The sequence below is a fragment of the Oreochromis aureus genome, linkage group 2 (assembly GCF_013358895.1).
Source record: "Oreochromis aureus strain Israel breed Guangdong linkage group 2, ZZ_aureus, whole genome shotgun sequence".
Lineage (NCBI taxonomy): Eukaryota > Metazoa > Chordata > Actinopteri > Cichliformes > Cichlidae > Oreochromis > Oreochromis aureus.
The window spans coordinates 34,333,211-34,349,394 of NC_052943.1; the positions used below are offsets into that span (position 1 = coordinate 34,333,211).

General features: G+C 42.1%; 2 protein-coding genes across 3 annotated transcripts in view; one reads left to right on the plus strand and one right to left on the minus strand.

Annotated features, from left to right (window-relative positions):
- naa15a (N-alpha-acetyltransferase 15, NatA auxiliary subunit a) overlaps window positions 1-2,538 on the minus strand; it is a 38,484-nt gene extending 35,946 nt beyond the window's left edge. The window contains exons 1-2 of one of the 2 annotated variants that reach the window (XR_005615424.1): window positions 2,344-2,538; window positions 1,324-1,408 (exon numbers count right to left, since the gene is read on the minus strand). Coding sequence is in view for 1 of the 2 variants with exons in the window: in XM_031758927.2 (XP_031614787.1) it covers window positions 1,324-1,408; window positions 2,344-2,397 (139 nt within the window). In the remaining variant the exon portion in view is untranslated. The remainder of the gene's footprint in view (window positions 1-1,323; window positions 1,409-2,343) is intronic. The other variant, XM_031758927.2, reaches the window with a different exon arrangement.
- Window positions 2,539-2,561: 23 nt separating this feature from the next.
- ndufc1 (NADH:ubiquinone oxidoreductase subunit C1) lies at window positions 2,562-5,587 on the plus strand. The gene is made up of 5 exons (XM_031758929.2): window positions 2,562-2,692; window positions 2,824-2,998; window positions 3,558-3,661; window positions 4,733-4,808; window positions 5,476-5,587. Exons 2-4 carry the CDS (start codon window positions 2,953-2,955, stop codon window positions 4,790-4,792), a joined length of 210 nt encoding a protein of 69 aa, XP_031614789.1. The 5' UTR covers window positions 2,562-2,692; window positions 2,824-2,952; the 3' UTR covers window positions 4,793-4,808; window positions 5,476-5,587.
- The last annotated feature ends 10,597 nt before the right edge of the window (window positions 5,588-16,184 follow it).

The following is a 16,184-nucleotide window of genomic DNA, read 5'->3' on the forward strand; positions in this document are numbered from 1 at the left end:
CATGATCCCTGGCCCAGTGAAAACGCCTGAGCTTGTGGATCTTGCTTAGAAATGGCTTCTTCTTTGCACTGTAGAGTTTCAGCTGGCAACGGCGGATGGCACAGTGGATTGTGTTCACTGACAATGGTTTCTGGAAGTATTCCTGAGCCCATTCTGTGATTTCCTTTACAGTAGCATTCCTGTTTGTGGTGCAGTGTCGTTTAAGGGCCCAGAGATCACGGGCGTCCAGTATGGGTTTACGCCCTTGACCCTTACGCACAGAGATTGTTCCAGATTCTCTGAATCTTCGGATGATGTTATGCACAGTTGATGATGATAACTGCAAAGTCTTTGCAATTTTTCGCTGGGTAACACCTTTCTGATATTGCTCCACTATCTTTCTGCGCAACATTGTGGGAATTGGTGATCCTCTACCCATCTTGGCTTCTGAGAGACACTGCCACTCTGAGAAGCTCTTTTTATACCCAATCATGTTGCCAATTAACCTAATTAGTGTTAATGGGTCTTCCAGCTCTTCGTTATGCTCAAATTTACTTTTTCCAGCCTCTTATTGCTACTTGTCCCAACTTTTTGGGGATTTGTTGACACCGTGAAATTTTGAATCAACATATTTTTCCTTTAAAATGATACATTTTCTCGGATTAAACTTTTGATCTGTCACCTACGTTCTATTCTGAATGGAATATTGACATTTGCCATCTCCACATCATTGCATTCAGTTTTTATTCACAATTTGTTTAGTGTCCCAACTTCTTTGGAATCCGGTTTGTATATGGCAGCAGCAATAAAGAAAAGCAAGCGTTCTGAATTTTGGCCTGTGCTTTGATGCAAAGTGTTTGTGCTGCTGAAAAAACGATATGATGGCTTAGATATTAAGAATGAATTTTAATACTAATTCAGTGTCCAACATAACAGACCCAGGTCAGAGTTTCACTGGGACACCAACATTTTTATTTTTTGATTTATTTTTAAACATTAGAATACTGAATGTAGGAGTTTAGAAATCAACCAGACAAAAGAAAATCCTGAATACAGCCAGGCCAAACCTATTTTTTCCACAATGTAAAGTACAACATCTATTACATAGAGTGGCAGTTGTTTACAGCTGTTTAATGCCAGTGTTTCAGCCTGGATGTATTCACACTGGGATTTTGGTGCTTATTCTACTGTATAGGAGGGCGACTGTGTTTTCAAGTGCAACCACGGACAGAACAAATGTACACAATGATCGCTGTGTCACTTTGTGTTAATATCATTAAATATCATGTCACCCCTAAAACTACTGGAGAGGCTGACAGTGAGCATGGTGCATCAGGTTCTTACCTCCATGCTCAGAAAACTTGGGGTTACTCAGGATCTGTTTGCAGAACTTCAGACCATTTCTGTACTGCTTGTGTTCATAACATCTCTGTGAAAAAGGACAAAGCACATTATATCAGGTGCCTGAAACTGCAGCGAGTCATCTTAAAGTCCACAAAATGTACATAACTGTAGGTAATGTACATAACACTGTTCCAATGAGTCTGTCCATCCTCCAGCCAGCAAGAAAAGCATCACATACTCCTAAAGCAGCGCACCTATCAACAAGTTTGCTAGGGTCCCCACGGGTCCAGTGACGTCAATTTCATCATCGTACAGTTAGCGCAAGGGTCTGTTATTTGTGACCACCCAGACTTGCCTGCAGAAAATTTACAGCAGTTTTTAAGACTTTATTGTGCTTTCTCCCATATATTTCAATTCAAACCCGTCATTACTGCTTTTCATTAAAGCTTATTATTTATAATGTGTCTGATACAGTGTAATAGCACAGTAAAGAACTGTCAAACGGCACACAGCAGAGGGCATCAACATGCACGCGTATTTTCGAGTCTCTTAACTATAACAGAAGAGGTTGACGTGTTTCGATGTGCCGGTTTTCACGTGGCTGTATTTATTAAACAGCTGAGCCTTCCTTCCTATCTATGCAACACTGTAAATAATCAGTAGAGCAGTAAGAGTAAGCTCCTCGTTGTACCTCCATCTGGGCTGACCAGCTCCTGCAGCCACTGAACTTAACTAGTCCAACAAGCTGCAACTGTTTTGGAAACAGACCCCAGACAAACGTGCACCTAGATGCCGGAGCCGAAAACGTTCCCAAACTTGCAAGGCCAGACAGCATAATTACAACACATGACTGGTTTTGCGGTCTTCCAGCTACTGCTTAATAAAACTGCCGACCTAATGACAGTGTGTCTGGCGTACTGAACACATCCCTAATTCACTAGCAAGTCTCATCTAGAGAAGGCTACTTGGCAAACTACCATTAGCCAGCAAGCTAACGTGATCTCGGGTATTTTAACCTACCAGAATTCTTTTGAAGAGCGCGTTCTCTTTCGGTGGCAGAGTGATTGTGGGCATTGTAGTGGCTTCTTATGCCTCTTTCGGTTTAAACATGAATAATAATGTCCTCGCTGAGGTAGAGATACCAGGCTGTTTCGATCTTTTCAGACACCTCTTTCTCACGTGTTGACGCCAAGGCCCCCTTCCGAGCAAAATGGCCGACGTGCTTCTCCTCCGGGTCAGCCTGCTCTGTGAGCCTGCTCACAGGTCGGAGGTGGTCGGCGAACACATGTTTGAGTGGCACCTCACCGTGCATCAGATAAGACCGCAATTAAACCACGTTATGCACAGTGATATTTCTTTTGTTGTAGTGGTAAAGAGTAATTTTTTAATATTTTAATATATTAACTGACAAATTATTTCGTTAATTGCATTGTATAACGTAAAATTGAATTTGTCTGTATAAAGATACCAGTTTAAACATAATCAAATGTTTGTTTCCAGTAAAGGGGCAGGATGCTCCAGAGTGGTCGTTTGATTTATCGGTGATCTTGGTATCAGGTCTGACAGGAAGTTTAATCAACCGCGGTGCGAACGGTGCGAGTCGAGAGGAAGGTGCTCTCTTCAGTGAAAATGACTTTCAACCGGTTGCTGTCCAGGGCTGTTTTCGTCAGCAGAGGTAAAATCACGAAAAGCTGTTAATTATCGTGGTTAAAAATTTTAAGGCTACGTGGTTTGGCTCGTTATTTAAAACAGTGACTGTGTTTATTTTGCAGGCTGACCTTAGCTTAGCTTAGCTTAGCTTAGTTTAGCATTCTGGCAGCATAATTTGGTTATGGCTAAGGGGTAAAATGAAACCCAAAAACTAAAGACTGGAAATGTATTAGCAATTGCTTTCAACCCAGATTTTCAGTGCATGTTTTGTTTTGTGTAAAGATTAAAAAATATATAGCAGGTCATCTACTAATCAGAAGATTGGTGGTTCGATCCTTGACTTGCCAAATGTCCCTAAGCAAGTTAAAAAGCCCAAGTTGTTCTCCAATGCATCCGTTAGTGTGAATGTGTGTAAATGTTAGACAGAGATCATAAAAAGTGCTTGTGTGAACAGAAAAGAGAGTAGAAAGGAGCTGTATAAGAACTATTCCATTTACCGTTATTGATACGTGGACTGTATGAGTACTGGCTGCCCATACAAAGCCAGTGTTTTTTCATGTTGTTGTGGTTTCTCATTGTTTCAGCTGGCTGCAGGTCTGCTTTCACAAGCTCCAAGCCTGATATGACCAACCCCAACTGGTTCAGAGTGGGTCTTGCCTTTGGAACATCTGCTTTCCTATGGGGCTTGGTGAGTGCATCATTTCATATGTACACCTAGGGGCTGTTTTAGAAGTAGTTTCACTGTGAGTTGATCCAAACTGAGGCTTTGGTTCTGAAAAAGCTGATCAGGTAGTTCAGTCAGGTCTGAGTGCATTCACTCTGACTTGAGTTGTATTCAGAGTGCAGCATTTGTTTGCATTGGCTCTGCGGAGTTTAATGTTATGTGAATGCAACCTATACCAATATCACGTAACTCAGTTTGTTGAAGAAAACGTGCTAGTCAGCAGATTGGTTTCAGAGTGTGTTACCTTAGTATTTGTTTCAGAGTTTAAGTTGGCTCACTTGATGAAGAAAACAAAACGAAACGGTTTCCTTCGTGTCAGGTTCTAGACTGCCTCAGATTATATGTTGTCAGAGTGCAGAGTTTCCCTTTATTTGTTTCTGGATTTAATTCTGTTTAATGCATCGAGCTGGAAGTTTACATTGTTGACTTGGCTCTGAATGCATGTATGCATGTCAGGCAGAATGATTACAGAGTGGGTTTTTTTTTTCTTGAGCCTGAATCCTGGCTGGGCTGTTACCTCACAGCTTGAAGGTTCCCAGTTTGAACCATAGCTGAGACCCTCTGTGTCGAGTGTGCGTGTTCTCCCTGTGCCTACATGTACTCTCTCTCTGGGCACTCTGGCTTCTTTTGGCAATCAAAGTCATGCAAACTATTATATAAGCTATAGGTTATAAGCATGAGAAAGATAAAGTGCTTAGTGTTATCTCTATGCTTGTCTTAATTTTACACAGTAGAGGGCAGCAATGAACAGCAAGATTTTTTTATTTTTTTCAAATGTAACACATGTGTTTTGTTCTGAAGCTCGGTCCATCAGAGGATAGTGTGTCTGGTACCTGAATTTAAGTGGTTTTTTAAGGATTTTTTTTTAAAAATAGTTCCTTCAATTTTAGTCTTACAGTCAAACATTTGACAGCCATTTCTTGCAGATCTGCGGAGCAATATAGAAGTTAAGATTACGATGTGATGTATTTTAAATAGGGGAATAGACAAACATACATGTAAGTGACTTGTGGCTTCTCGGCCTTCCATTTGCAGCTCTTCAAACAGCACAGCACAGACACTCATGAGTACAAAGTGAGGAATGGCCTGGAATAACCTACAAACCTCGCAGGTGAGTGTCTCTAAATACTGAAATTTAAGTGGACACTACAAGCATTAAAGCTATTTTATACAATGGTGCCCTTCACAAAAACTGATAGATTTAACACTGCCTGTAAAGCTGCATTTAAGAAGTAGGTTTCTAAAGTTTTTGGAACATATTTAGTGCCATCAGGTGCACCTGACTCAAACAAGCTGTCCTCCTCACTGTCCTCGTTCATAAAGTGCTCTATAAACCCTAACCTTATGGCTAATAGCGGCATTTTCCCATTTCAGTTCAGCTAGCCAACAATAAAAACTCACTTACTGCTAAAGAGACAGAAGAGTGAAAGTGGACAGTATAGTAAATCCTTCTTTTTCTTTTTCTTTATTGCCTGGGGCAATTCAAAAGAAACTCTCTTAAACTGCTTTTAATGTTTCAGTCTCCTTGCACTCTCTCTTGCAGTCTCCTCCACTGCAATACTGGTTCTGTCTGTTACCAGCACTGGCACAAGATGGCTCTAAACATGTTCTTATTTCTTAACTTCACAAACAGGGCTCCGTGATGTAAATTAGGCTTTATACATGTAATGTTTCAGTTTAAATATGAATCACTGATCAGTTGTACATGTTACTATTATTATTGGTGTTGTGTCGTCTAGTGTGATGATACATCTAATTGTCTCTCTTTTCCTGTCTAGGAGGTTGTCGGTTCCTGTCTGTAGGATGCACATCTGTCTGCTTCTTTCTGGTTTGTCTCTTCCCCATTCCTCAATGTGGATTGCGTGTAAATAAAAACATTTATCATGTGAACATACTTGACTCACAATCATTTTGTACATATTGAGTTTGCTTAGATGCTACTACCAGTAGCACTATAATACAGTGTAGTTTTGTTTTAGTATTGAACCTCTGCCTGAGCTGTGTTCTTTCTTAGAAAAACACTGAACACAATGAAGTTTAGAAAGTAAAAGGTTTAAAGTTTGAAGGATTTTAGCCAACATAACAGTGATAGGACTACATTTTATTCACTTCTTGAATTCAAACCTAAAAACAAACATGGGATTATTTCAATCTAAAGTTTGGAGGGAAACAAAAATGTTCCTGCAGCAGTTTAGTAGGTTGTCTGAGTTTATGACCTATAGAAGGTCCTGAGGATGTCATGCAACTCAGTCAGCCCTCAAGAGACTAAGATCTCAGCCAGATGTACACCGCCTCACTCTTTTTGATGATGGGGTGTGTCCTCTCTGCACTCCGGAACACAGCTGAATCAAATGGGGTGGATTACCTCTGCCTCAGAAAAACACTGCCATCAAGTTTGGCAAAGGCCTGATAACAAGCCATTCATTTGATTCAGGGATGTTTCAATCTAAAGTTTGGAACAAGGATGTGGTTGTCTGAGTTTATGACCTAAAAAAGCTGCAGGATTACCTCTTCAGCATGCTGTTTGGCAGTTTGACACCTCTGACCTCAAGTTAGAGTACAATAGTTTAAACTGATCAATGATTTATTTTATTTTTTTAAACTAGTGAAAGTAGTTCCATTGTGTAAAATAACATACTTCACTAGTTGGAAGCGATCTGTACTAAGCCATGCTAGCAACCATGGTTCATTTTTTTTCTTTCCATAGTTATATTGTTACGGGTTTCTTTTTTATTACCATGTGGTGGGGCGTGGTCTGCGGTGCTGCTGCAGAGGAGCTGAGCTTCCTCTTCTTGCACCACCAGCTCACCCACCTCAGCCTGGGCCGGAGGTCAGCGAGTGGGAGGAACCTGCCACGCCGTCACTGGAGGTCGGGGCGTGCGCAGGACCTCACACGCCACAGACAGAGGACGAGGTCGGTTCTGCCAAGCCTGAGGAGAACTGATGGATCGATAGGCAGTGATGTCATACCTGTTGATCTGGTATGATGAACTGGTGATATTGCTGCAAAGGTGGCCCAACCAGTTATTAGGTTTAGGGGACAATCACTTTTTCACACAGGGCCATGTTGGTTTACATCCTTTTTTCCCCTTAATAATAAATACCTTCATTTAGAAACTGTATTTTGTGCTCACTCGTGTTATCTTTGTCTAATATTTAAATTTGTTTGATCTAAATACCTGTTATGACGACCTGGGGTAGAAAGACACTGAAGTCTAATACAACATAAATATGTACCAGTTACCATAACTTATATGTTGTTTTACCGAGGGTTAATTATGCTCAATCTTAACAATAATGCTCAATAACAAATAAACATGTTTAAGTTAACCAGTATAACGAACCAGAAAATAGAATAATAGTGATTCTAATAACATAATGTAGAAGGACAGAGAGAGGAGGTGTGGGTGGACATCAGACAGCAACTTGACTGAATGACCGAAGTGTGACGGTGTGACATCCAGTGAAAGAAGGGTTTCTGGGTTCTTCTGTACCTGTATAGATAACTATTGTTCAGTTGATTGAATTAGTTTTTTAATTAGTTTGAGTATTACTATTTGGTTTGATTTTGCTTTGCAGCACTCCTGCTAAATTGCTTTAAAAACATTTCTTGCAATTAAAGTCTAAATTGTGGACACTGACTTTTTACCCTTTTGTGAAACAGTAAAGGTAAAAGTCTGAGTATTATTCTTTATTAGTGCAAATAGCTCTTACAGGCTACCCTGGCCATTATACATTAATCTTTCCTGTGAGCCTGCTGTCCAGGCGACTAAAGCCATCCCAGAAATTACAAGTGCCATGATCAATAAGGAGCTACCATTAACAGGTGGGACTGATAAGATTTAACCTACAAGGCGACTCAGGTTTCTCCTTATCAATAAACGCAGGGAAGACAGAGGTAGTTGGGACTGGGCGAGTCCCCTCACCCACATCGACTCCAGCTGAACTCTGCATGGGTAAGAGCCAGAACAGATTTCTTGTACTGGAGTTGTGGGCCCTGCAAATCGACATCCCAGGTGTTACTTCTACTGCAGACACCTCAGAAAGAAAAATGCATTTTTTTCCACTGTGTTTGCAAAGATGTTTCATTATACTGAGTAAACAGCTGTTCAGTGGTATCAGAAGAAAACAAATGTCACCTTGTGATTTAGTTCAAAGAACACAGGTTCAAGTCCAGCCAGAGGGCTGCTATTTATTTTAACTTTATTAAAAATATTTTAATCAGCATCATTTTCATGGTTACCTGAAGATAACATGAACATCTACGCCCATCTGCATGAACTGAAGATAGCAATCTTAACCGCGAGATCTTTAATCTGGTCAAAACACAACATACTCAAATTGATAAATCTGCATATGCAACATCTGGAAAGCGGAAAGTAAAATATTCAAGCAAATCTAACCAGTTGACATAAAAAACTGTTAACCTGGAACACTTTTCCAGAGTCACTTTGATGAAATAAATGTGGCAATTAAATATTACAGTGATATTAAAATGTTTTGTAAATGCTTTGTTTGTGTTTGTGATCTCTTCCTGTTCAAAGAGAGTTTTTCCTTCCCACTGTTGCCAAAGTGCTTGCTCATAGGGGGTCATATGATTGTTGGGTTTTTCTCTGTATGTATTATTGTAGGATCTACCTTACAATATAAAGCACCTTGAGGCGACTGTTGTTGTGATTTGGCGCTGGAAGACTTGACGAGGTGATTCTTACGTTCTGACTTGGAAAAAATGAAAGTCATTGAGATAAACGAAAACAAAGTGATTAATGAAATCTCTCAGGACGTTACTCACTAAGGCTTCAAACACAGCAGAGGCATTAGTGAGTCCGAACGGCATAAACAAGTATTCAAAATGGCTGAGACGGATGTTGAAGACAGTCTTCCACTCATCTCATTCCCCGACTGCATGCAGATGCAGGACTTAAAAGAGTTTTAAGTATAAAGTTGACCATGGTGTCATTTTTCCTCCATTCTCTTTGTTTGCAAAGAGGCAAAGGCTCACAATGACCCAGGTTTCAGGCTCTTAGCATCTACAACAGATCACTTTAGACCAGATATTACAGCGAGAAAGCCCCATAAGGGTTTAGTCTCTGCTCACAAGACGGAAATATCACAGGAAAAAACTGTCCAGGACAGTTTGAACAAGAAAACCTGTGATATGGAAAGGCAGTGTCCTATTCATAAAAAGCCACATCCCCTCAACCACTGCAGAGCCTCACAATAAATCTATTAAGGAGTGTAAGTCGTTCCTAAGTCAATAGCATCTGTTTTTAAGTTCTGTGTGAACGGCCAGTGTTGTTCCATCTCCAGTGTTTTCCCAGTTGCACCCCTGGGCAGGACCTTGGACACTCTGTTTCTCATTAAGTGACAATCATCATGGCTGCATTTAAGACCGCCGCAGTCATCTCTTCTTCACTGGTCCGACAGCTATCCACGGTGACAACACGGCTCCAATTCCTTGTGATTCTGCTTTTGATCATTGCATACTTACCTTGTCTCCTGTCCACAGTTTTCTTCGCATCCACTCTCAACCTGCCTCAGTGTGCAGCCTCATGCTGGCCTCTCATCAAACCTCTCAATCAGGAATCGACTAATCATCATCTGCCTGTCCTCCTGCCTGCTCTGAAAAACATTCTCATCTCAGGTTGGAAAAACACTCTGAAGCCATCCGCAGCACCACCATCTTCACAAAACTGGACCTGCAAAACGCCTACCAGTCCACATCAGAGGGGTGCGGTGAATGAAAAACATCCTTTAATACACCATTGGGTCACCTTGAATACCTAGTCATCCCATTCATAAATGCAGTTTTTCAGGCACTAGTGAATGACATTCTCAGAGACTTCCTAAACCTTTTTGTGTTTGTCCAAGGATCTCCAAGAGCCTCAAATCCATGTTCACACTGTGCTTCAGCGGCTACTGGAAAATCATCAGTATGTGAAAACAGAGAAGTGCGGGTTCCATTCACCATCCGTCACTTTTCTGGGCTATGTTCTGGCAGGGGGACAGGTGAAGACAGACCCTGCCAAAATCCGAGCAGTCGCTGGATGTCCCACTCCTTTCACACGTAGCCACCTTCAACAGTTCCTCAGGTTCACGAACCTCTACCAGCGTTCCATCCACAACTACAGACAGGTAGCAGCACCTCTAACTCACCTCACATCCACCTAGGTTCTGTTCACATGCTCACCTAAAGCTGAATTAGCTTTCTCAAAGTTAAAACACTTATTCACTCCTGGTCCCATACTCATCCACCCCGACTATTCTAAACCATTTATCGTAGAAGTTGCATCAGACACTGGTGTTGGATAGGATAGGTGTTGGTAAAAATAGCCCAAGAAGAATGGAGACACCTACTGGAGGGGGCAGAGCATCCTTTTGTGATATGGCTCGCTGGTCACTATTTTTGCACGATTAAACTTTTCTATCATCCAGAGTCCAGAAATGTCAAACCTGATGCTCTCTCCAGCCAGTTTGTCACAGACAGCAATACCTCCCTGCGTTTTGCAGGGTGGGCACAGTAACCTAGGGAATCGAGAACACTATCCAGCAAGCCCTTCAGGAGGAGCCCGACCCAGGTACTGGTCCGCCTGGTCGGCAGTTTGTACCCACCTCTGCACGTACCATAGTACTCCACTGGATCCACAGACCTTGGTCCCATATTGCCCAGGATTTTGTTACGGGTCTTCCTGCTTCCATCCATCCATCCATCCATCTTCTTCTACTTATCCAGGCCCGGGTCGCTGGGGCAGCAGCCCAAGCAGAGAAGCCCAGAACTCCCTGACCCCAGGCCACCTCCTCCAGCTTGTCAGGGGGAACCCCAAGGCGTGTAATGGGTCTGCTCCGGGGCCCCCTCCCAGTGGGACATGCCCAGAACACTTCACTCAGGAGACGCCCAGGAAACATCCTTATCAGATGCCCGAACCACCTCAACTGGCTCCTTTTGATGTGGCAAAGGATCTCACCGTAATCTCTAAGGGAGAGAGACAAGCCACACTTCGGAGGAAGCTCATTTCCGCCGCTTGTATTTGCGATTTCATTCTTTCGGTCACTACCCACAGCTCTTGACCATAGGTGAGGGTAGATCAACCGATGGACCGACACAGCGTCTCCATCACTGCAGCCGCAGCTCCAATCCGTCTGTCAGTTTCCCGCTCCCTTCTCCCATCACTCGTGAACAAGACTTGTGATGGCTGTTACCTCTGCCAGTAGAGTGGAAAGCACCTCATGTGTCAAATGAGAGTGTCTGGTCTGGAGAAGCATTGCATCTAGGATACGCCGAGACAGCCCTATGATACATTCCCAGCTGCCTCCCATATGGGAAGAGTGAGGTGGATTAAAGATCCAGGTGCATCCTTCTTCTCCCAAGTATTTCTTAATGCTTGACACGCTGGGGTCTGTCAGTATGAAACCTAGTTCCCATCAATCTGATCGAATCTGCTTAACAGGTCCTCTCAGACTGAAGAATCTATGCAGGGCATTACTGAAACTTCATCCATTGACTCAATCAGTTCAATGTGTACTGCACATGTGCTAAGACACATATAAAGAACAGCCCAGCTTCTACTGTTTGCCTGGCCTCCTCTTCTGCGCCTTGTGACTACAGACCAAGGGCCAAAGCCCACAAAGGTGAAAGGAGGTTTGGTGCTGATGTGATCGAAAGGCAGTCTGTCATTCTCTGCTCAGTTGTTCTCCTCCTAAGTTTGCTGCAGGTGATACAGTTGTGGATAATCTGCTTGATTAGCCTTCTGGCTCCTGTGATCCAGTATCCAGCAGTACGGACTGTACCTTCTGCGAATACCCATCCCTGATGGTATTCTACTATCAACTTGGCAATGTGACTACCACCTGGAATAATGAGAGGTTGTATCTCTTTGTAGTTAATGTTTGTGTGTTTGAGCCTGCTGCCTATCCTCAAGAGTTCTTCATTATCACAATAGGGACTGAGTTTCTGTAAACGGGTTCTGTTTTGGTATGTCTTTACCATTGGCAAGACAGGCTAGTTCCTCATCAAACATTTCCTTCTGCACACTTTTGATGATGACAGTTCAGTTCCTCTACTGCGCGAGGCTGCTTGCAGTGATGCCATGAACTGCAAGAGAGACAGCTAAAGGTGTCTTTCTTTAGGTACCATATCAGACCAAGACTTCGCTGTGTAGGTGTCACATCAGCCTCCACATTTAGCTCCTTGAGCCCCTTTGCACAGTCATCTGGAGAAAACACATCAAGAACCTCAGAGCTGTTCGATGCTATTTTATGCAGATGAAGGTTAAACGTGGCAAGCATTTTCTGTGCTCTCTTCAGTAGATCAATAGCTTCACTGGCTGTGGGCCTTGATACAAGCACATCATCAACATAGAATTCCCAGTCAATGAAGTGTTGTGTGTCTGATCCAAATTCCTGTTGACTATGAGCTGCTCCACATCCAAGGCCAAAGATAGCAAGAGATGGCGAGGGACTGTTGACAAACACGTAAACCTTCATGCAATACTCATAGATGTCATTGGCAGGATCGTTGTTTTCATGCAAGAGGAAGTGCAAATAGTTTCAATGGTCCTCTCTTACAATGTAACTGTGAAACATCTGTTTTATGTCCACAGTTACTGCAACAGTTTACATCTGAATATCAACAATACTCCCAACAACCTTCAGCAGGATGATTATGTTAGTTTAAATGAATCAACACCCCCGAGTCATTCTAACTACCAGAAACCTCGAAGCACAGGCCGAGGGGGCGGTGTGGCAGCAATTTTTCACACCAGCCTATTAATCAACCAAAGACCCAGACAGACTTTTAATTCATTTGAAAGCCTGATGCTTAGCCTCGTCCACCCCAGCTGTAAAACTCAGAAACCAGTCTTACTTGTTATCATCTATCGTCCACCTGGGCCTTACACAGAGTTTCTCTCTGATTTCTCAGACTTTTTATCTGATTTAGTGCTCAGCTCAGATAAAATAATTATTGTGGGTGATTTTAACATCCATGTAGATGCTAAAAATGACAGCCTCAACATCGCATTTAATCTGTTATTAGACTCAATTGGCTTCTCTCAAAATGTAAAAGAACCCACCCACCACTTTAATCACACTCTAGATCTTGTTTTAACATATGGCATAGAAACTGAACATTTAACAGTGTTTCCTGAAAACCCTCTGCTGTCTGCAGAGGAAATGGCGTGTCACAAATTTAGAAGATCATCATTTAGCCTGGAGAAATAGTTTGTTGCTTTATAAGAAAGCCCTCCGCAAAGCCAGAACATCTTACTATTCGTCACTGATTGAAGAAAATAAGAACAACCCCAGGTTTCTCTTCAGCACTGTAGCCAGGCTGACAAACAGTCAGAGCTCTACTGAGCCAACAATCCCTTTAACGTTAACTAGTAATGACTTCATGAACTTCTTCACAAATAAAATTTTTATTATTAGAGAAAAAATTACCAATAATCATCCCACAGATGTAATATTATCTACAGCTACTTTTAGTACCATCAATGTTAAGTTAGACTCTTTTTCTCCAATTGATCTTTCTGAGTTAACTTCAATAATTAATTCCTCCAAACCATCAATGTGTCTTTTAGACCCCATTCCTACAAAACTGCTCAAAGAAGTCCTGCCATTAATTAATGCTTCAATCTTAAATATGATCAACCTATCTCTAATAATCAGCTATGTACCACAGGCCTTCAAGGTGGCTGTAGTTAAACCTTTACTTAAAAAGCATCTCTAGACCCAGCTGTCTTAGCTAATTATAGGCCAATCTCCAACCTTCCTTTCATATCAAACATCCTTGAAAGAGTAGTTGTCAAACAGCTAACAGATCATCTGCAGAGGAATGGCTTATTTGAAGAGTTTCAGTCAGGTTTCAGAGCTCATCACAGCACAGAAACAGCTTTAGTGAAGGTTACAAATGATCTTCTTATGGCCTCTGACAGTGGACTCATCTCTGTGCTTGTCCTGCTAGACCTCAGTGCTGCGTTCGATACTGTCGACCATAATATCCTATTAGAGCGATTAGAACATGCTGTAGGTATTACAGGTACTGCACTGCAGTGGTTTGTATCATATCTATCTAATAGACTCCAATTTGTACATGTAAATGGAGAGTCCTCTTCACACACTAAGGTCAATTATGGTGTTCCACAGGGTTCAGTGCTAGGACCAATTCTGTTTACATTATACATGCTTCCCTTAGGCAGCATCATTAGAAGACATAGCATAAATTTTCACTGCTATGCTGATGACACCCAACTCTATCTATCCATGAAACCAGGTAACACACACCAATTAGTTAAACACCAGAATGTCTTAAAGACATAAAGACCTGGATGGCCGCTAACTTTCTGCTTCTTAATTCAGATCAAACTGAGGTTATTGTACTCGGCCCTGAAAATCTTAGAAATATGGTATCTAACCAGATTCTTACTCTGGATGGCATTACCTTGGCCTCCAGTAACACTGTGAGGAACCTTGGAGTCATTTTTGACCAGGACATGTCCTTCAACGCACATATTAAACAAATATGTAAGACTGCTTTCTTCCATTTGTGCAACATCTCTAAAGTTAGAAATATCCTGTCTCAGAGTGATGCTGAAAAACTAGTTCATGCATTTATTACTTCCAGGCTGGACTACTGTAATTCATTATTATCAGGATGTCCTAAAACTCCCTGAAAAGTCTTCAGCTGATCCAAAATGCTGCAGCAAGAGTACTGACAGGGACTAGAAAGAGAGAGCAGATTTCTCCTGTTTTGGCTTCCTTCATTGGCTTCCTGTTAAATCCAGAATTGAATTCAAAATCCTGCTCCTCACATACAAGGTCTTAAATAATCAGGCCCCATCTTATCTTAATGACCTTGTAGTACCATATCACCCTATTAGAGCACTTCACTCTCACACTGCAGGCCTACTTGTTGTTCCTAGAGTATTTAAAAGTAGAATGGGAGGCAGAGCCTTCAGTTTTCAGGCCCCTCTTCTGTGGAACCAGCTTCCAGTTTGGATTCAGGAGACAGACACTATCTCTACTTTCAAGATTAGGCTTCAAACTTTCCTTTTGCTAAAGCATATAGTTAGGGCTGGACCAGGTGACGCTGAATCCTCCCTTAGTTATGCTGCAATAGATGTAGGCTGCCGGGGATTCCCATGATGCATTGAGTTTTTCCCTTCCAGTCACCTTTCTCACTCACTATGTGTTAATAGACCTCTCTGCATCGAATCATATGTGTTATTAATCTCTGTCTCTCTTCCACAGCATGTCTTTATCCTGTCTTCCTTCTCTCACCCCAACCGGTCGCAGCAGATGGCCCCGCCCCTCCCTGAGCCTGGTTCTGCCGGAGGTTTCTTCCTGTTAAAAGGGAGTTTTTCCTTCCCACTGTCGCCAAAGTGCTTGCTCATAGGGGGGCATATGATTGTTGGGTTTTCTCTGTATCTATTATTGTAGGATCTACTGTAAGCACCTTGAGGCGACTGTTGTTGTGATTTGGCGCTATATAAATAAAATAAAATTGAACTGAATTGAATTGAATTGAATTGAATTGAATTGAACCTATTATTGAGGTCAGGTCCAGAGAGGAGGACATTATTGAGAGACATGCCATGACACTTTGCCCTTGAGTCAAAAACAACTCTGATCCAGCTTCTGTGGGTGGTACACCCCAAAGGTAGGCAAATACCAGCACTCCTTGTCCACTTCAAGTGGAGGAGCCAGTTCAGCATCGTCACAATTAAATATTTTCTGCACCCTTTTTTTCCAGGGTGCGATGAAGAGAATATAAGTATTTAACCAACTGGTTGTGATTGTTAGGCAGGCGTTGGCAAGGTCTCCTAAATGGGAGTGGCGCCACCCAACGTTTGCTGTCGGCCATGAACTCTCTCTCTCTTCCTGTGACCTCCTGAGAAAAAGTTTGTCTTCAACAGAAAGGCCAATTTTGTAATCATCCTCAGATTTATCAAAGATTGTGCTTCCTAGACATTCCTGCATTAACTATATATAGTGTTTATATATAGGGATATATTTATATATAGCCTTATATATATATATATACATATATATATATATATATATATATATATATATATATATATATATATATATATATATATATATATATATATATATATATATATATATATATATAGCACGCGGTGGTTAGCACTGTTGCCGCACAGCAAGAAGGTCCTGAGTTCAATTCCACCATCAGGCCGGGGTCTTTCTGTGTGGAGTTTGCATGTTCTCCCGTGTGTTTGCGTGGGTTCTCTCCGGGTACTCCGGCTTCCTCCCACCGTCCAAAGACATGCAGCTTGTGGGGATAGGTTAATTGGATAATCCAAATTGCCACTAGGTGTAAATGTGCGAGTGAATGTGAGTGCGAATGGTTGTCTGTCCCTGTGTGTTAGCCCTGCGACAGACTGGCGACCTGTCCAGGGCGTGCCCGCCTCTCGCCCTATGACAGCTGGGATAGGCTCCAGCGCCCCAGCGACCCTGAAAAGGA